The sequence below is a fragment of the Lipophrys pholis genome (genome assembly GCF_963383615.2).
Source record: "Lipophrys pholis genome assembly, chromosome: 4".
NCBI classification, from domain to species: Eukaryota; Metazoa; Chordata; class Actinopteri; order Blenniiformes; family Blenniidae; genus Lipophrys; species Lipophrys pholis.
The window spans coordinates 20248111-20267845 of record NC_137637.1 but is presented as its reverse complement, the minus strand read 5'-3'; the positions used below and the strand labels follow the sequence as shown (position 1 = coordinate 20267845).

Here is a 19735-nt window from a genome sequence, read left to right as displayed (position 1 = left end):
CATATATGGACTGATTGTGATCTCTGAGTAGGCTGGGAAACAAATGGCCACAAGGGCAATGGTCAGTGTTACTGTGTGTATTTGAATATGCGCCTATGCTTTTTCTCAGGACATTTGCCTACAGGGTTTGGTCTCATCCTCAGTGATTGGGCAGAACACAATGACAGGTCCTGAAGCATGCAAAACACAGGCAAATCTGCTAGGAGCAAGGCTACCTCTGCAACTGAGGTTCTGTTGTTGGCAGGTAGGACACCAGTAGCTGTAAGGTCATACAAGCTTAAAGAAAACCTCCTCATAATACCAGGTGAGTGTTTGAGTTGAATCGCAGTTTCTGTTAATGCTTTGGCAGTTAATCATAAAAGTAGGGTTAACAAATCACTGGAATTTACCATAGTCGCTCAATCTACTGCCTTGAATCAGGTTGTGATAATTTCCTTTCTCAGAAAAGGGGATAAACCATCAACAGACGTGCTACTGACACAGATTGCATCTGAGCAGCATGGACGCCATATTAAAAGCAATAACATCTAATCCTGGGATGACCATCTGGAGAGTTGAGGTAATTACAAAAAAAAAAAAATGGTTTTCTGTTTTTTCAAGGGTGTGATATAATCATTGAAAGAAGTAGAACACAAATATTTTGAGTTGCAATGACTCTAACTTAGAAATACAACCTCAGCTAAAAAAGAAAGGTTTGTTCTATGTGAAAAATGTAACTGGATACAATAATTTGCAGCTTGCTCAAACCCACACTTTATTCAAAATAGCCTATACATATTACATGCAATGTTGAAAGTAAGACATTTTACTTTTTCATGAAAAAGGCAGACTCATTCAAATGCAATGGCAGCACACATATCCAATATGTTTAACACATGAGATGGAATTTCTCCTCCTCTCGTAGCAACAGTCGGTCTGTGAAGTGCAGTGTCCTACTAGTTGTCATTTTGAGAGATGATTGTTGTCTCATTCTGGTCTGATATAAGATTCCCGCTGCTCAATAGTTCTTCCTACAGTCCTCTTACTGGAGTTCACCTGGACTCTTCTACAGTTAAACCATGCTGCTACAACAAAGTCGTTATGTGATTTAGGATTGTATTATTGAAAAATGCAAGGTTTCCAGATGCTGTTTTATTACTGCTGTATATATATATATATATATATATTTTTTTTTTTTTACAATGATAGTGTCTTTCCATCTGTGTGATCCCCCAGTCATTGGCACTGCTTCAATGTCATACATTAAAATGCAGGCTTTTGAAAGCTTTTGATGGCTCCTGCGGGACGACACGTCTGAAATTTCCAAAAAGAATTGAGGCTCTGACAGATTGGATCACAAAACCATTTTCCATTTTCCTCAGACGCTTTTAAAATTAACTTTGGACCGGAGAACTGTGTTGACATATCACTCTTTTGAGTGAAACCTTTCCAATTTCCATCTGTACAGCAAACTGTGTTCACAGGCAGTGATTTCTGGATGTGTTGGTGAGCAGTGGTGTATATAGGCGATGTCTTGATATCATGCCGATGCTTAATCCAGGGCTGCACCAAGACTTCGATTGTGCATAAATATTTGTCCTAATTTTCTAAATTACTTTATGATAATTAATAATAACTTTCTATGCACATTACATAATGGTTAGATCTTTACAATTTTACATGTCTAGATACATGTTTTCGAATGTCTATTTTTTCTGAGACTCTGCCATTGTGAAATGTTCTTTTGTAAACAGTTTTTTGTCAATGATAAGTTGGAAAATTATAGTTTGCTGTGGAAATCACTGAACCCAATTTTACATGTGCTAATTGTCACCACCTTTTGGAATCACGGTTGCAGTTGCTAAATGTAAAATGCTGATTTTTGTTTGATGACCTGAAGGTAAAATTATTTCCTTCTTTTCTGGGAAACAGAAACTGGAGCTGGTTCAAATTCCTGAGAAATGCTATGGAAACTTCTATGAGGGTGACTGCTACATCATTCTGTCTGTAAGTTTTACAAGGTGACTGACGAATCATTGTGCAATTTGGCGACAGGTTGGCTGAACGCCCAATTAATTCTAATATACTTGTTTAATTGCTCTTTGCTATGTCATGAAAATTGACTAAATGTTGAGCAGAGGTTCTCTATTTTCTCTCTGTCTCCAGATTCAGAAGGTGAACAACAGACTGTCTCATGATATCCACTTCTGGATTGGATCTCAGTCTTCTCCGGACGAACAGGGCGCAGCAGCTATTTACTCCATACAGATGGACGAGCATCTGGGCTGCAACCCGGTGCAACACCGAGAGGTTCAGTGCCATGAATCGGATGCATTCAAGGGCTACTTCAAACAAGGAATAATGTGAGCGATAAACAGAAGCTTTTGAATAAAGTAACAGAAATCACGATAATAATAATATAATCACCTTTTTATTCTTCAGCTATAAAAAAGGAGGAATTGCAACGGGCATGAGGCACACAGAAACCAACATGTATGACGTCAACAGACTGCTCCACGTGAAAGGAAAGAAAAGAGTGGTCGCCAAAGAGGTCAGCCACACGTCACAGATGTATAACGGTAATATAACATCAGGGGTGAAGAACAACTGACGTCTGTTATTAATGTGTTTCAGGTGGAGATGAGCTGGATGAACTTCAACCTTGGAGACGTGTTTTTGTTGGACATCGGAAAGACAATTGTCCAGTGGAACGGGCCAAAGTGTAACAGACAGGAAAAACTTAAAGTGAGATTTCCCTCTCTGGGCGCATGAGTCACAAAAATTAGAGTTTATTTAAAACAGCATTGTCAACACATCTTTTTGGAAAGAAGCTGCAAGTTGTTATTATAGCTTATAGTCAGAGGTCTGCATGTGTGTCTGTGTTGGTCCTGCGTTTCTCAGGGTATGTTGTTGGCCAAAGACATTCGAGACCGAGAGCGAGGGGGTCGGGCAGAGATCAAGGTGGTCGAGGGTTACGCAGAAAACAACTCTCCTGAGGGCATGAAGATCCTGACAAGTGTCCTTGGAGAAAGAAACTTTGCGCTGCACGATGGACCTCCCGATGAAGTAGCTGACCAGGAACAGAAGGCAAACCTCACACTTTACCAGTAAGCTGCTCCGCAAACAGAGATTTCGTTCTGTTAACTGCGTGATGGGGGAGGATGTCGAAATTTGCTGGATATTAGCTGTGGGTGCCTTTCTTTGCAGTTTGTCAAATGCTGAAGGTCAAATGAAGGTCACAGAAGTTGCTACAAGGCCGCTAGTTCAGGATCTTCTCAATCATGATGTGAGTTGTTACAGAAGCATTAAGTTCATATAAACACACACCAGTGCTAAAGCTTTTATTCATTAGTACTTCTATTGGCAGGAAGAGAAAGAAAGAAAAATCTAAAGTAAAATATAATGATGATAAGTGATTAATGTTTTAAAAAATCTTTTTAGGATTGCTTTTTTCTGGACCAGGGAGGAATGAAGGTCTTTGTGTGGAAAGGGAAGAAAGCAAACAAATCTGAAAAGCAGGCTGCCATGAGCAAAGCTTTGGTAAGTGACATTACATGATTGGTTGGGTTTTGATTTATCAAGAGTGGCATGTTATAATAATTTTTCCATTGTTGTACTTTGTTTGCTGCTACAGGAGTTCATCAAAGCAAAAAAATATCCCCCTACCACCAATGTGGAAACAGTGAATGATGGAGCGGAGTCTGCTCTCTTCAAGCAGCTCTTCCAAAGGTGGACTGTGAGGGACCAGACTCAAGGCATGGGCAAGATGAACACAAGGGGAAAAGTTGGTATGTTGATCCATCAAATCACAGAACACGTACATGAATAATGCATTTTAAATTTTTTTATTTAAATGCTTTCTCTGGGAAAATGTGGGTGCTTTATAAGTGAGTGTCCTGTTTGTCTTAGCCAATGTCTCACAGGAGAAATTTGATTCCACTTTGATGCACACGATGCCAGAAAGGGCTGCGCAGGAAAGGATGGTGGACACCGGCACAGGTCAAGTGCAGGTAATGTCATTAATACATGGCATCATTACCAGTGTTGTGCCTGAACGAGTTCAATGAACGTTCATATTTTGGGCGAACGTGAATGGAACATGTCGTATTTCTGCTCACAGTTCAAATTTGTTTAAGAGGGTGCCAGATTTCTGAGCCTTCCAGTCGAAAACCCGGCTAAAGCACACCGTTAACGGGCCTTATCATAGGGAGGGGGAAAACAGCCAATCTGGCAACAACCGCCAATACAGAGTCGCACCGCTGCATGCGTCATCAAAATGCGAAGCATCACGGCAAAAACAAAAAGAAGACAGCAGCACTACCTCAGACTCTGCCTCCACGATTAATACTGCATATTCGTATGGTTACCGTACTTTCCGGATGATAACCCGCTTGTTTTGTTGTTGTTGTTTTTTTACATACTTTGAACTCTGCGGTGGACTACTCGGCTTTTTAAGGGTTAACGAGCGTCGTGCTGCTGATACGTGGATGATGCGTTCAGGTGCATCGCGTAACTCCGAGAAAGAAAACTATGAACTAGTTCATTTTTGGAACTGTGAATTTAGAACTATAAACTGAACTACTTCATTTTAAAATTTGTGAACTGAACTTTGAACTAGTTCGTGTAAAAAATGAACTTTCCCAACACTGATTATTACATGGTTGTGTATGTCAGCCCAGAGCAATTAAACTTGGTTTATGTAGCATTTTCCAGGTACATTAATACAATTCAAAGTGCTTCATAGATGATCGACAGGGTATTGATAAGACAAAAAAAAAAGATAAACAGTGAAAGAAAAAATATTACAATTGTACACTAAGATTGATTTGACCAGTCAAAACAAAAGTAAAATATTTAAGGTAGCATGATGCAACTGCTCACTTTACCTCCACCTACAAATGCAAAGACGGATTGGTTTTTTTGTGTGTGTGTGTCTGTGTCTTGCAACTGAAATGTTTCTGTCTTCTGTGATTCAGAGTTGATTTAGTCTCGGATGTTTTCAGGTGTGGAGGATTGAGGATCTGGAGCTTGTTCCAGTGGATCCTAAGTGGTATGGATACTTCTATGGAGGAGACTGCTACCTGATCCTCTACACCTACTTGGTTTACAGCAAGGAGTGCTACCTGCTATATATGTGGCAGGTAAGGACGCAATAATTCTGGATCGTGAGTTTCTTTCAAAGATGTATCTAAAATGTATATTCCTCTCTCTTCCTATTTGACTAGTATTTTTACCGTACAGTTTGAAAAGAAAAGACGTCCTTGTCGCCTATGATTTCAGGGTCGACATGCATCACAGGATGAAGTGGCAGCTTCTGCCTTTCAGGCTGTGGCTTTAGATGAAAAGTACAATGGGGAGCCGGTTCAAGTGAGAGTCACAATGGGCAAGGAGCCGAGACACTTCATGGCGATTTTCAAAGGGAAAATGGTCATCTTTGAGGTGAAATCCTTGATTGAATAAACATAATTTATACTGCTTGCAAAGAACTCCACTCACATTTTGTGTAACCGTATGAACCTTTCTGTTTCTCTTTGCCAGGGGGGCACATCCAGGAATGGCTCCTCTGACCCAGAGCCCCCGGTGAGGCTGTTCCAGATTCACGGCTCCGACCACACCAACACAAAAACCATCGAGGTTCCAGCCCTGTCCTCTTCTCTAAACTCCAACGATGTCTTTCTACTGAAGAGCCAATCTGGGATTTATCTGTGGTGTGGAAAGGTAAAACAGTCAATGCAGAAGACATAAGATTTGCCATCCTGTCACACAGTTGGAATTTCTCTTTGGTCATTAGCATTAATTTACTGTAAGTAATAGATTACTGAAAGTATTCAATCACTGGAAGTAATTTATGAAACATTTTAAATATTAATTGAAGTAAACTGCCATTTACTCATCAACAAAAGTAATTGAATAATTACTTAAAGTTAATAAATCATTAAGAAAATGTAATTAAAACGTATTCATTTGAATAAATTCGTTATTTATTCATTAATATTAAAATGGGCATCATCAGAGAATCTGGAAGTTACCAAAATATCAGCCTCGTTGAAAAGGATGTATTTGATTAGTTAATATCTCTGTGCAAAATATAACAATACATAAATAAGGGAAGGTGTGAGATCCACCTGTTACAAACTAGTGAATATTTACAATAAATATACAATAATCACCAGGAATCGTTCAATTCAGTTAACAGGTCCACTTTGTGCACTCTTTTTCACTCCGATGCAGCAGGCGTGTGTGTCTCTCGGTCGATCGGGTAAAAAGAGGAGCTGAAAGCGTGAAACTGTATTCACTGCTGAGTTTCTAATGGTTCCAAACCTGGGGGTTGCTGAATAGTGCACATGCGCACTGCAGTCAAGTCAATTGTTTTACTGCTCATGATCGGCAAAGAAAACATGATGTTTCTGACGATGTTATAAAAGGTTATCTGGGTTGGTCTTAGACACCTGGATGGTCGCCAGTGATTGTTTGATGAAGGGATAAAGTTGCACTTTTGGTCAACAAAGAAGCGAGACTGTGTTTTCTACGTCCTGCATTTAGTGTTCTAGAGATCATGGCAAGTGAAGGCTTCAGAGGGTAAATAGTTTCTTCACATTATATAAACTAAAAAGGTTTGACTCACCTTTGTTCAATATAAATACGCAGCTTACCTAAAAAACTTGCTTGTTTTGACTGAAAATGGTGATTCAAATTTTAATCATGCAACTTTCAAAATACAAGTAAAACTGTGCATTACGTAGACAAACTTTCATTTGAATGCTCATCGCTCAGTGACCCCTCGAAGGTCGTTGATGGACAGACAGTCATGTGAAGCTATATAAAGCCCAGGTCTGATCTGTGGGCATTACACATTCAAGCATGTTTTAAGTCATTTGTGTGATTAAACAAGGCAGACAGACAAAGATGTCAGCGATCAAACACTTATTTCCAACTTCTCTGCTCATCATCTCTAATAATCACATTCCTGATGAAAGACGAATACCACAGTGTGAGGTTCAGGGAAGGAAAAGTTTCCAGAAGCGTTCATGCCACTACAGCTTCAGATCCCTAATAATGATGTTTGGGGATGATGTAACTTTGGGTACAGAGAGAAGTAAGTGAGTAGTAGTGCCTTGGATTGCATCTCTGCCCTGCTGTGGCTTTTCTTGAGTCAAAGAATTAAAGAAAACCAGCTGCCGACCCACAAAGCAAAGAATCTCTAAAGTGCTCTCATTGAATCAGGCACACGGCAGTGAAACGTAACAACAATATCAAGACAATACATTGTTGTTGTTCCAGGGATCGAGCGGAGATGAGCGAGAGATGGCGAAAGAGGTGAGCTCCGTGATTTGCTGCAACTCAGAAAGAGGCTCTGAGGAGCTCGTGGCCGAGGGTCAGGAGTCCAGTCAATTCTGGGAGTTGGTTGGAGGGAAGGCGCCATACTCAAGCGACAAGAGGTAACGACAACACAAGTGCTGACACCATATCGAATGAGACCGCGGGAGTCTGCAGATGTGCGAGTGATGTGATTGTTGTCTTTAGGTTCCAGCAGCTGGTGTTGGATCATCAGGCCCGTCTGTTTGAATGCTCCAACAAGACGGGCCGCTTCACCGCGACAGAGGTGACCCAGTTCATCCAGGAAGACCTCAGCGAGGACGACGTCATGCTGCTGGACACCTGGGACCAGGTATTGCACAACATTGTTTATGATATACATAAAATGTTTAGAAACGTAAAATACTCACAGTTTAAAAGTCAAATACAAATTAAGTTAAGAGGCTCAAGCTATTCGTTCACAGCTGGAACAAAGCGCTGAACATAAATAGTCATACAAATAACACAGTGCAAAACATAATTGCTCTAAAGTGATTATGAGTTATTTATACAATTATAACTTTGTTATTTCAAAAATCCAGTTGTAATAGAACTGACTAAATAAAGCAAGATGCTGAACACAACACCAAGTTATAAGATGATAAAATCTAAATAAAGACAATAGTTCAAGATGGAATGAATTAATAGAAATATACATATTTTATGTTTTCATGGAATCAAGAAATCCTTATTATGATTAAATGATTACGTAACAGTGCATAAGAAAGACCAGAAACTGAACAAAATAATGAAAGCAGATAAGTTAAAGATGAAATCAGATCAAATTGACCGTAACCATTCAGTCTGCCACCATGCCAGTGAGAGAGGACCCACGCCACTTAAAACCTCCCTCTTGTGGTCCCAGGTGTTTCTGTGGATCGGTAAAGAGGCCAATGAGGTGGAGCGCAAGGGTGCAGTGGTCACAAGTCAGGAGTATCTGCGCACCCACCCAGCCAACAGAGATCCAGAAACCCCCATTGTCCTCATCAAGCAAGGGTTCGAGCCGCTCTCCTTCACTGGATGGTTCACAGCCTGGGATCCCAACAGATGGAGCGTGAGTGTCTGGACTGGAATAGAACTTCAGTTCTGTAAGACAAACAACGTTTGTCTCATAAACCTTGACATCTTTTAGGGAGGAAACAGCTATGAGGACCTGAAGGAGGAGTTGGGAGACGCTGCATTACCTGTTGTCATAAACAGTGTAAGTAAAAACTTCTCCATTTCTCAGTTTCAGAGGTTTTGTTGTTTTAAACAACCCAGGCTCCACACATGAATTATTAGCAGCTCACAGTAGCATCATCAGCTGTGCAATAGCTTTAAAACACTTTTTTTTTTTAAATCAATTTGAAATTCCAATAAGACAAGTTCTTTAAAACAAATTATTCTTTGGGAGTTTTATAAAAAAAAAAAAAGCTGTGACAAAATGTTTGCTGCTTTGATCCGTTCACTGTCGTCCTGGATCGTCCTCATCGAAGGAAGAAAGTTCGAAGCACGTTGGAAGGAGAAATACTGATACTTTTGTTCAAACAGGGAATAAAAGCAAAACCCTGTCAGAAAACACCAGTACAGAAACGTAGTTGTCTCCCACCTCTGTAAAGCACTGTGTCCGTTTGTCTGCTTTCAAACTGATGATAGACAGCGTGGTCATCTTTGAACCTTCACTGTGACTCATCAGGAACCAAACATTGCTGAGAGCGAGAAAAGCTTTGAGTGTTTCCCACCTGAAGCTTTAATCAACAAGCAGACCAACGAGCTGCCAGAAGGAGTTCAACCCAAAGAGAAAGAGGTATGTACATGCATATATATATATATATATATATATATGTGTGTGTGTGTGTGTGTGTGTTAAAGGTAAGTACTTTAAATTTACTCCAAAAAACAACTAAACTGTAAAAGCAGTTGATGAAGAGTAGAATCATGGGACAAGTTTGAAAATAATTCATCATATTGTAATAAAAATACATTTTGTTTAAACGAGTGTCAGTAATATTGTCAACGGAGGCACGACCACCCAGTAGCCATTATTCTCCAGCATTTAGAATAAGATGAAATAGGATTTCCAGAGATGATTTATCAAATTGAAAAACAACACTTCAAATTAAAACTGAGTTAGAAGTTACTTCAAGTTGATAAGCTAAAACTTAATAACTATTTATACAAAATGGCTATTTTACTACATTTAAGGAAAACTTTGAGTTTCCTTTGAAAAACACTCACTCAGATATTCGTAGCGTTTTTATTACTGAAAACTTGGTAGAATTTTGGTAGGTCGTCCCACTGGTTCTTCTTTTTCGAAAACCCTCTGTCTTCTGTATCCTTCTTCTCACCAATCATCTGCATGTCCTCCCTCATTACTTCCTTTTCCATGTGTGATTTATTGTGAGGCTTCACAATAACACGGGTTTCACAGTCTCATGAAAGTTAGAAGTTTGTCCCAATGTCTTAAAGTCATTATTGTGAACCATGTTTGACACAGTCTGTCAAACTGTTGTTTGAGGTCGATGTGATGGAAAATAGTTGTGATCTCACAGATCATATGTCTGTTTCATTACATTAGAGAGCAAATTTTTACTGACTAACTTTTGTTTTTTTAGAAATACCTGTCTGACTGTGACTTCAGCACTGTGTTTGGGATGACCAAAGATGACTTTGCGAGTCTGCCATCATGGAAGCAGCTGAACCTGAAGAAGGAAAAGGGGATGTTTTGATTTTGTTTTGTTTTCTGTATTTGAAATAATCGATCACTGGTTTAAAAAAAAACAACTAAACAAGATTGAGTCTATTTTTGAATTATCTCACACCATCACAATTTTAGTCATCCAATGGCAGAAATCTTATCAAATGTCTTTGCGCCTTATCCTGAAATAAACAGGGCATTTGAATGATTTAACACTGTTGAGATAAATATTTTGTTGCTCTTTATGCTTACTGTTTAATCAAGTTATCTCGTCCTGATTTTGAAAAGCATATATAAATTGCATGCTGTGGAATGCTGTAGTAGGGGAAAACCCCTGTTTGACAAGGCCTTTTCAGTTGATTTGAAAAAGATCAGTTCAGTTTTTTGTTTTACGTGTCATGACGCAGTCTCTCCAGCAGAGTGTGCTATTACTTCATTGTTTACAGCGTCAGCAGCAGGCGTGCCATTGTGGCCGGCAGCTCTGTTCTGTATCACAAATATGAATAAAGAACATTTACTGACGTATTGATGTAAGGTTCTTTAAATTCTTTCGAATAAGCGTCAGTCAGACACGAATCACACCTACAGATGATTTCTGGTGTCTGAATAACCTTTCATCCATGTTTTTGGAGTGTGAGAGGAACCCATGTAGGGAGAATATGCAAACTATGTACACACAGAAAGCACAAACACGGATTCAAACTGGACATTTTGACGTTAGGTGAAGAGTGCTACGCCACCTTGTGGCCCCAGGAGACGAACTGAACTGTAAACGGCATCGATATGAATGAAACAGAAGAAGCTGCAGCACAGAATATTAATCCACTGTCCAATCCAGTCAAACGAATACTTTGCTTTAGGATTTTAAATGCTTTGAATTTGTTGTTGGCCTATTTTGACACACTTTGTTTAAGCAGTCTTATCAAAAGTATTTTAATGTTTTATAATCACTGATACCTTTTAAAATGCTTTTTTGTTGTCTTTCACTTTCTGCTTAATCTTTCTATCAAATAATGTTCATTCATCAACAGCTTTTGATTTCCCTATAAACCGAGGTTTACTTTACTGAACTGCTTATGTGATAATTTGATAATGCCCTCTACGTTGGAGCACTATTTTTCCCCATATATGGTGACCAATTTCAAGAGGCAGAATTCCTCACATCTACATGTAATCTGTGTTTTTATGGATCATGTATGTGCTCACAAATGTACATTGCTTTGGATGAAACGGCATGTTGAATGAAGTGCAGACGCAATTAGATAAATCATATTCTTCGGCATTTATCATTGAACACGAATAACACGTCATCTGCTTTATTCAATCATTTTATTTAGATAAAAACACATTTAATTTAATCTTATCATTACATTTTAGCCAAAGCCCAAGACAAAATGGAAAACGGATGCGCAAAAGACACTGCAACACCGTAAAAGATTTTTTGTGTTGTAGTGTCAAATTGAAACAAACATTATGAATCCCAGTGTCTGACATGAAAACAACGACCAAGATCAATCAAAGAAGTTTTGTTTTACATGTTGGTTACGACTGATCAGAAACGGGATGTTCACGATTCAGTTTGTGCGATCGAGAACCGATTCCTCCAAAAGCTGCGAGAGCCGCAGCCTCTTGTAACTTAAAGCATCTCACGACTCAGTGGACAAGTACAACAGGTGCATCTTGGAAACAAAAACAAACAAAACAAAAATAATTACCAAAAAAGTATTGGCATCTGAAGCAGCACAATGCTGGAAAAGGACCGAGTGAAAAAGTTACAAAGGCAAACGAGTTAGTATACAAACAGATGCTGCATCAAACCTAGAAAATGACTAAAAATAGCAAATGTAATTCTTTCTGTTCAAGTCTCCACATATTTAACATCGTCATTCTGTTCTTTTTTTTATACTGTGACAGAACAATTCTCAATTGATGTTCAATTAAATCATTTCATTCGGGTTAGACATGCTTAAAACTGCACCTCTATTATTTTTCTAAAAAAAAAAAAGAAATCCACCTCTCACACCTGGAATGTAATAATTCTTAACTATTTGCAAAATTGAAACTGAAGTAGTTTTCTGCAGACAATGAGGACAAAGGTATGTTAGTATACGTATGAGAGTACTACGTGCAAAAGTACTAATAAATGACATCAAATCATGTGCTTTTGGAAATTAGTTTACATTCGTAGGTGCTCATGCAAACTACTTGAAATGAGGTGAAAGTATCTCCCGTTGCCTCTGTCCCTGAAAAAAAGGTTTTATAAAAAAGAAACCTCAAAAGGCGATCACATATAAAAGTGTTTACAGCAATCCAAGACATCCAAAGAGACGAACTTCAGCAAGATCAACTGCAAATGTGCAAACGTGCGGTTTTACTGAGCGGCAGACCTGACCTGAGTCCAGCCTGCTGCAGGTCCACTGATCACTAATCACTAATCACTGATCAATGATCACTGATCACTGCTCGCTGCCGTGTTTGGTTGTAAAGGGAATGTTCTTCTCAATGTAGTCTACAAATTAATACCACAAAACAAGAATCTGAAAAACAAAGTGTGAAATCGGTATAACTTCAACAAAATGGAGATAAATGTAACAAAGTAAATCTTGTAAAAAAGTTATGTATTTTGAAGATTGGTGCGGCAGTGAATATTTTAAATTTCCCTTATATATATTGTCCTTTTTATTATCGCCTGTCCCAGAATCTGAACTCACGCCAGAGTTTCTCACTTATCTTTATGCCTGAAGTAAAAACAGCAACAGCGTCTGTCCAAATTCAGGAGCTCACTATATTTTGTATGCAGACAAATCCTGATTGTGTCGCTGGCGGCTGCTAGTCTAGGCGAGGACAAGGTTAACAGTCAAAGCACCGTGGAGGATTTTCAATGTATAACCATGCATTAAATAAAAAGAAAAGAAAAAAAAAAAAGTTAAGACAGATTGATGTGAAATGGTTGGCAGCTAAACATGAGGCGGTCATGACAGGAGTTACAACCGTTAAAACGAACCACCTTGATCCTGAGTTCTTTTGTCGTCACGTTGAAAATTAAAGTTATTCTAGTACAATGTGGTAAAGCTGTGACGACACTGTTGTAGATCAAGCTGCCAATCGTGCTCTTAATTCTTACATGAATCAGTCGGAAAATTTACTCTTAATTTCTACAAAAGGTGACTTTTAACATCACAGATTGTCGACTGTGGCAGGAGAAAAACAGCAAATCCTCACATTTAAAACTCTTTAGCCAGAAAATGCTTGTTGATTTTGATTGAAAAATGAAAAAGATTGAATAATTGTCTCATCATTTGTTGTTTCGAGTCAAATGACTCTGAATTTTACTGTTTATCATTGGTGATTTTTTATTTTTATTTTTTAAACCAATTTGCCAGTGGAGACCTTTTTGCCCAGTAGTAGATAAAGCACGTCAAATCAAGACAAAATACAGGCGTCTGGATTTTTGCCGTCTTGGGTCTCACCGCCGTCGGCCTTACGGTCGTTAGTCGGACCGTTGTCTTTCTTCTCCAAATCGTTTGGCAGCTCAAAGTCGTCTCCGTCACCTGGAAAGATCCTGTCCTGCTCTGGAGTCTCTGCAGATGCGTCTTCGTAGGCACTCATGCTGTCCGTGTCGTTTGTGTCCGGAGAAGAATCGCGTCCGCCTTCTACCCCATTTTCACAAGGCCTCTGGAGGACCCCATCTTCAGAGGCCAGGTTGTTCAGTGCGAGAGAAGGCGTGTGGCCCAGGGGCTTATTGACCATCTTCCGCAGCTTCGTCAGGATGTTCCCTGCATCGTCCGACTCTTCAGATGCCAGTCCTCCATCTTTGCATTTGGAGTCTTTGTCTTCTTCCTTCACAACAGTTAACGATCCCTCAGCGGCAGTTTGTGTTTGGTCCTCTTGTCTTGATACTTCATCCATCATTTTCACTGAAGCAGGTGGCGTGTTGTTCCTCTCCTGTAGAGACAGAAATATTATCTTCATTTCAAGATATAATGAATCTCAGACTGACAGATTGTCATTGCCCACTATACTGTAAACTATAAATGCATTGAGGTGTGGTTGAACCACATATCTTAGAAACTCTGAAGACGCCTCCAGGTCGAGTTCAGATGACCGAAATCTGTACCGTCCTCATCTAGCCTCAACATTATGACTCCCAAACTAGAATTCATTAGCTTTCCCTTCAGCGCTACACTGTGTATTCTGACACTTTTCTATCAGAATCTGTACAAACTTCGGCAACAGTTTGAGCAACAGCAGCTCATCTGTTGAGTCGGATCTCAGGTGGTCCACCTATTGGCTAGAGACATGATAAAGAGATGACCAGCATTGGGTCACTCCACCCCTCAGCGGTCAGATTGTTATGGTTGACTTGTGTACAGAGAGAAATTACCACAAGGTTGACAAACACTTGTGAAACAGTTTTCAAAAGAGTTTATAGGATCAACTGACAAATGATGCTACCCAACGTTCTTGCATTACCTCTTTTAGCCTCTCAACCTCTTGCATCAGGGATTGAACCATGCTCTCCAGTTTCCTCTTGGCTGCCCTCTCTTGCTCAAGTTCCTGCAAGAAGAAGACACACATCATGAGCAGACCAGCAGTTTGATGCCACTAAACTTTGTCACCATTAGAAACCATGAAGACAGGACTAGTGTTAGAAGATTTGTGGGGTTTCAGTTTTGGCGAAAGCTCAACATACCAAAGTGGCGTGTCCAGCTTCCCTCTGGGCTTCGGCCAGCAGCTCCTCTACACCCTCCAGAGTGTCCTGCAGGACGTCCACCTGGAACAACAGAGTCTCCCGCTCAACCTCCAGCCCACGCAGCTCCTGCACCGCCTCGTCGTAGCTGGCCTGCAGCTCCAGCTACGCCGCAAAACAAAGTAGCAAATCAGTGTAGGCGACTTCAGAGGGAGGCACGCCAGCCAGTGGGAGAACAAGAGCTTTATGAGCTCTTAGAGGGAACTGTGGGAGGCCTAATGGGCCAGGCTAAACATTCCTCGATATGTAAAGAATAGTCTTTCATTGATTCACTCATCATCAGGCTGAACAAAACGGTGACGAAGACTTTTAATAGTCCAAACTGAAAAAGAAATTTATAAAAAAAAAAGTAGTAATCACCATTTCTGGAAGTCCCATGAAAAGCTCCTGATCAGACTGTAAAAGAAAGAAGAAAAAAAAAACATACACATTTCTGGTTTTAAACCGAGCTCTGTAACTCAATGAGGAATTTCTTCTCTGTTGCGACGACAAACACACCATGACTTCACAGATTATATTTGGAGCCGATACAGCGATTAGTAGAGACGATGTGACACGACGTTGACCTCAAAAGCAGAAGTGTCTCATCTGTATGACATTTTGTTCTTTTGTCTTGTTATGTGACACTCTTATCACATCACTCATGTGTCATCGAGAGCATGCCTCATCGTATAAAGCAGAGCCCGAATACAATTAGGCTTTTATAACCAAATGTCAGTGCATTGAATGATTCAAGACGATGAGCTGATTGCAGTGATTGAATTACAAAAGTTTTGTTTATCCTCTTCAGTCAAACAACCTCATGTCCAGCATCCGTCCAGCTGGACGTACGAGGTCCTTCTTTACAGTCTTGTTTATACACGGACAAAATGTCCCTGCCCGTTTCCAGAAGCTGCCTCAACAACACATGACGTGTCGGCCCATATGCACAATGGATTCTCAGTGATATAGGAGGCATCTTAAAGACCAACAATGACAGACCTTGAATGTTTTGCAATGGTGTGCTGTTCAAACATAGGAGTAATTACAATATCAGGGCTGAGATGTTTATGTCAGTAAATCCTCTCTGCAGGATTAAGTTTTTATGTTTTTTGTTAAATAATATATATATTTTTATTCTCCCGTTCCAACTTGACCCCAAAATCTTGATTGAATTTGCAGCAGGTCCTGATTGCACGAATGGACAAGATCATAAAGTCACACATTTAAAGAAAAAAAGATTTTCACATACAAATAAATATTTTGCTGCAGGACCGATTACATTGATATTTTGGGGTAAGTAATAGCTTGTAATTCCAGTTGCCTCTCTCTCACTTACCATTCAAGTCTTCCTCCTTTGACCTTTGGATACAAGATAGTTCCACCTAAAGAACTACCACACTAGAGGTATTTATTCTATCGTTATCACTTCATTCTACAGAAATTCCAGAGATACGTGTCCCTGCAGATCAGCAGTTTGTGAAATGCTCAGACCAGTCTCTTCAACCCAACAACCTCACAATAGTTTCAAACCATCCTGGTGCTCGGTTTGACGCCTTCAACATGTCTGCCTGCCTGAATGTGTTTTGACGGTTGGCAGAATTAAAAGTGACAAATTACAAATACATCACTATAGTTAAGTGGCATTCTGGGATACATATACTTTTGAGTATTATTACTCCTACACATGTACAAATTATACCAGGTAATCAATTTCACTACATTTAAAAGCACATGCTGCTCCCATTTGATTAGTTGTTTATAGAAAATAAGTCTATTCGCTATAAACAAAGGCAATAAAGGAAACATATGCAGCCAGAAATAACCAGATGATGAATGTACATTAGAGGGGCTGTTCAATGACAGGAATGTGTGGATGTGCTTGTTTTCAATTATTCTTTCTTTTTTACTGAATCAAGCAGTTGAGCTATATTCTAGATCCTTAGACTGCTGCACCGCCTGACACTTTCAATTACATCGTAAACCTAACAATGACAATAATGATTGTATTCACAAAACAAATCACCATTGTGTAATTGTCTTAACTTGTGAAACATCTGAAAGTTGTTCTCAAAACAAACACTTGAATTAACAGACATTCTCTGGGTTGTTTTTTTTTCCCATCCCGGCTGTTACCTGGCTGTCAGTCCTCTTCTTCAGGGTTCCTGCTCGGCTGTCGCTGCGTGTCAGCCGTCTGGAGGAGATCTCGGCCTGTCGGGAGACAACATGCTGCTTTCAGCTGAACAACAACAACAACAACAACAACAACAACGGGCTGAACTCTGCCGGGAAGCAGGAAGTCAAAGCGCGAGACGGACACCGATCTCTTCATGTAGGCGATCTTTGGTGTTTGACAGCAAACATGTTGCAACGAAGACGAGACTGACGGGATTAACCGACGTTAAGTCGTAACAGAATGTGACGCTGGGCGGTGACTTTAGCTTTAGCTCCGCCGGTAAAGAGTAACGACGCCGCGATCCCCCTCACCTCCTTTATGATGCTGCGCAGCGACTCATCCTCGCTGATTCCCCGAGAAAACGTCCGTTTCTTCGGCGAGCCGCTGCTGTCCAGCGTGACTGAGTGCATCTTCCGCGGTTTATATTCAGGTTGGGTTTATGTAAGAAACTCCTCCGAGCCGAGCTCCCCGGTTCAAGTGCTGTTTGGTTCCTACGCAGCAGGCCGTGATGTACGGGAGCCCGCGGGGGCCACGCAGCCTTTAAGGACGCCCGCACTCCGCCCACTTGATGAGCCACAGATCAGCCTCTGCCTCTCCCCGGGGGCCGCTCCGAGTTCACACATCGGCTTTATTTCAAAAGGTGCCGTCATTTAGATTTTTCAAGGCGAGGGATTTTTATTATTTTTTTAAATGAAATCCATTTTCTATTAAATGAGTGGTTCCCACAGTGTAGGGCGGGTCTCACCTAGGGGGCGCCAGAGAGCTTATGAGCGTGTATGTGTGTGTGTGTGTGTGTGTGTGTGTGTGTGTGTGTGTGTGTGTGTGTGTGTGTGTGTGTGTGTGTGTTTGGGGAGGGGGGGGGGGGGGGGGGGGGGGGCAGCAGGAGTCATCTTGATCTTCGATCCTTTTCCCAGTAGACTTTTTTTCTTTTTGATTAGTGACAGTAAATTATCATACAAAGACATATGCTGGAAGCTAAATCTATGAAAGTGCATCAATAAAGATAAATCAGAATGATAAAATAAGCTTCAGGACCCCACAGTGATGCAGTGGTCAGAGCTCTCTTCCCAGAGCAAGAAGGTTGTGGCTGGGCCTCTGTGAATGAAGTTTGCATGTTCTCCATGTGTGCGCGTGGGTTTCTTCGGGGCACTCCTGGTTTCCTCCCACAGTTCAAAAGCATTCATGTGAGGTTAAATGGTGACTCTAGATTGCCCCTGGGCGTGAATGGGAGTGTGTGTGCTTGATTGTCTTTGTGTGTTTGCCCCTTGATGGACTGGTGACCTGTCCAGGGTTTTTCCTGCCCGTGACCACAGTTAGCTGAGACCCTGAACAAGATAAAGCTTTATAGCGTCATAGAAGATGGATGGATTGACATACGCTTAAGTGCATAACCGTGGGTGGAACCACTGCAAACTTAAATAAAGCGCTACCAGGCACTGAATTAAAAGCTTCTAACAAACAAAAAAAGAACAATGGGCAAAAAAAGAGCCATGCTCGTCAGATGCTTGTACCTGTTAGAGTTATGATTGTTCATAATTGGTTATTGCCATTTAATGGCTCTGACATTTACATTACATATTTTAAAACAATGTGTTATTTTTCAAGTCATCTTGTTGTTTTTTTCGGGGGGTGGGGCCATCACATGGTTATGCTTTTAGTGCCTTTTTTGGTGTGTGGTTGCCAGTATGAATGGGCAAACCTTTTCAACATGCCAGAAGAAATTATATAACATGCAAAAATTATTTAAATGATAAATAATAATGATAAATGGACTAACTTACATAGCACCTTTTCACTGACAACAGCCCCAAAGCGCTTTGCATAGCTCATTACTACATTCACCCATTCACACACATTTTATCAATATTAGATTAGATAATGACAATAATTGAAACACATTTTTAAAAAAGACATCTATAACATGTATGACTGGGTGGCTGGAATAAAAGCACTGACTCTCTGAGTGGTATAATTGATAGGAATGTCTTTCACACTGAAAATGATTCAAAATCAATATAAAACATAGTTTGCTATATTCATAAACATAAACACAGTTATGTTTATTATGAATTGTAGCTGGATGTTGAACCAGATGAGATGCATAATCTCATCATAAGATCATCATCATCATCACCATTTTTATTCAGCAATTCCTGATGTCTTCAGTTCGTCCTTCTTAGTTTGAAGAATATTTATCAAATACTGCATTGCATTTCCATTTTAAAGATAATCAGGAACCAACAGAACCAAATCAATGAATGGAAAGACAAAAGGGTTGTGGGAAAAAAAGTGTCTTTTAATTAAATTGTAACTCTGGAGCATAAAAATACACAAATACAAAGGTCTACAAATACCCCCCAAAAAGGCCTTAACCTGTTAATAAAAAGTATAAATCAAGAAAAAACAAAACCAAACATAAATACACAAACTGATAATCTAGTGGTTTTAACACAAAATGATCAGTGCAAAATATGCAATGAAGCAGAGTCCCGAGCTTCTGATAGTAAGACAAAGTAACGAAGCACAATTAAAATAAACAAAAGTAAAGTATTAGTGGCATATTCCCAGAAAACAGGCTCTTCCAATAAAATCAAGCCATGTGTTTCTATTTTGAGTAAATGCCCATTGGCTTGTAAAATCAGGGAAAAGCGTCATTGAAAAAAGACCTGCATGTTTTCCTCCAGCAGATGACACTAGTGAGTTACTATTGATACCGACTCCCCGCTCCACCAAGAGGCACAATTGGTCATATAAAAACTTTAATAAAATCCCACAATAAACAGGAGCCTGCAGCATTTTTACATGAATATTAAGAACA

General features: G+C 40.0%; 2 protein-coding genes across 2 annotated transcripts; one reads left to right on the top strand and one right to left on the bottom strand.

The window, feature by feature from the left end:
* The first annotated feature begins 233 nt into the window (after positions 1 to 233).
* Positions 234 to 10540, top strand: avil (advillin). The gene is made up of 20 exons (XM_080460625.1): positions 234 to 304; positions 444 to 559; positions 1912 to 1986; positions 2146 to 2342; positions 2422 to 2530; positions 2614 to 2724; positions 2881 to 3086; positions 3187 to 3265; positions 3421 to 3519; positions 3614 to 3767; positions 3889 to 3989; positions 4983 to 5120; positions 5260 to 5418; positions 5518 to 5697; positions 7261 to 7418; positions 7504 to 7648; positions 8201 to 8389; positions 8468 to 8536; positions 9011 to 9121; positions 9930 to 10540. The coding sequence occupies exons 2-20, from the start codon at positions 500 to 502 to the stop codon at positions 10041 to 10043; spliced, it is 2454 nt and encodes an 817-aa protein (XP_080316751.1). The 5' UTR covers positions 234 to 304; positions 444 to 499; the 3' UTR covers positions 10044 to 10540.
* Positions 10541 to 11319: 779 nt separating this feature from the next.
* LOC308108898 (uncharacterized protein) lies at positions 11320 to 17431 on the bottom strand. The gene is made up of 6 exons (XM_080462197.1): positions 17229 to 17431; positions 16878 to 16952; positions 15123 to 15158; positions 14706 to 14867; positions 14486 to 14569; positions 11320 to 13957 (listed from the first exon to the last, which is right to left on the bottom strand). Exons 1-6 carry the CDS (start codon positions 17325 to 17327, stop codon positions 13436 to 13438), a joined length of 978 nt encoding a protein of 325 aa, XP_080318323.1. The 5' UTR covers positions 17328 to 17431; the 3' UTR covers positions 11320 to 13435.
* Between the last annotated feature and the right edge of the window lie 2304 nt (positions 17432 to 19735).

Bases quoted from the DNA above. Each gene is read 5' to 3' on its own strand.
- avil (XM_080460625.1), top strand. From the start codon at position 500: ATGGACGCCATATTAAAAGCAATAACATCTAATCCTGGGATGACCATC. The intron at 2,725-2,880 runs GTGAGATTTCCC...TGCGTTTCTCAG, and splicing joins ACAGACAGGAAAAACTTAAA to GGTATGTTGTTGGCCAAAGA. The intron at 3,520-3,613 runs GTAAGTGACATT...TTGCTGCTACAG, and splicing joins CTGCCATGAGCAAAGCTTTG to GAGTTCATCAAAGCAAAAAA.
- LOC308108898 (XM_080462197.1), bottom strand. From the start codon at position 17,327: ATGCACTCAGTCACGCTGGACAGCAGCGGCTCGCCGAAGAAACGGACG. The intron at 15,159-16,877 runs GTAACAGCCGGG...TTTCTTTTACAG, and splicing joins AGAAGAGGACTGACAGCCAG to TCTGATCAGGAGCTTTTCAT. The intron at 14,570-14,705 runs GTATGTTGAGCT...TTCTTCTTGCAG, and splicing joins AAGCTGGACACGCCACTTTG to GAACTTGAGCAAGAGAGGGC.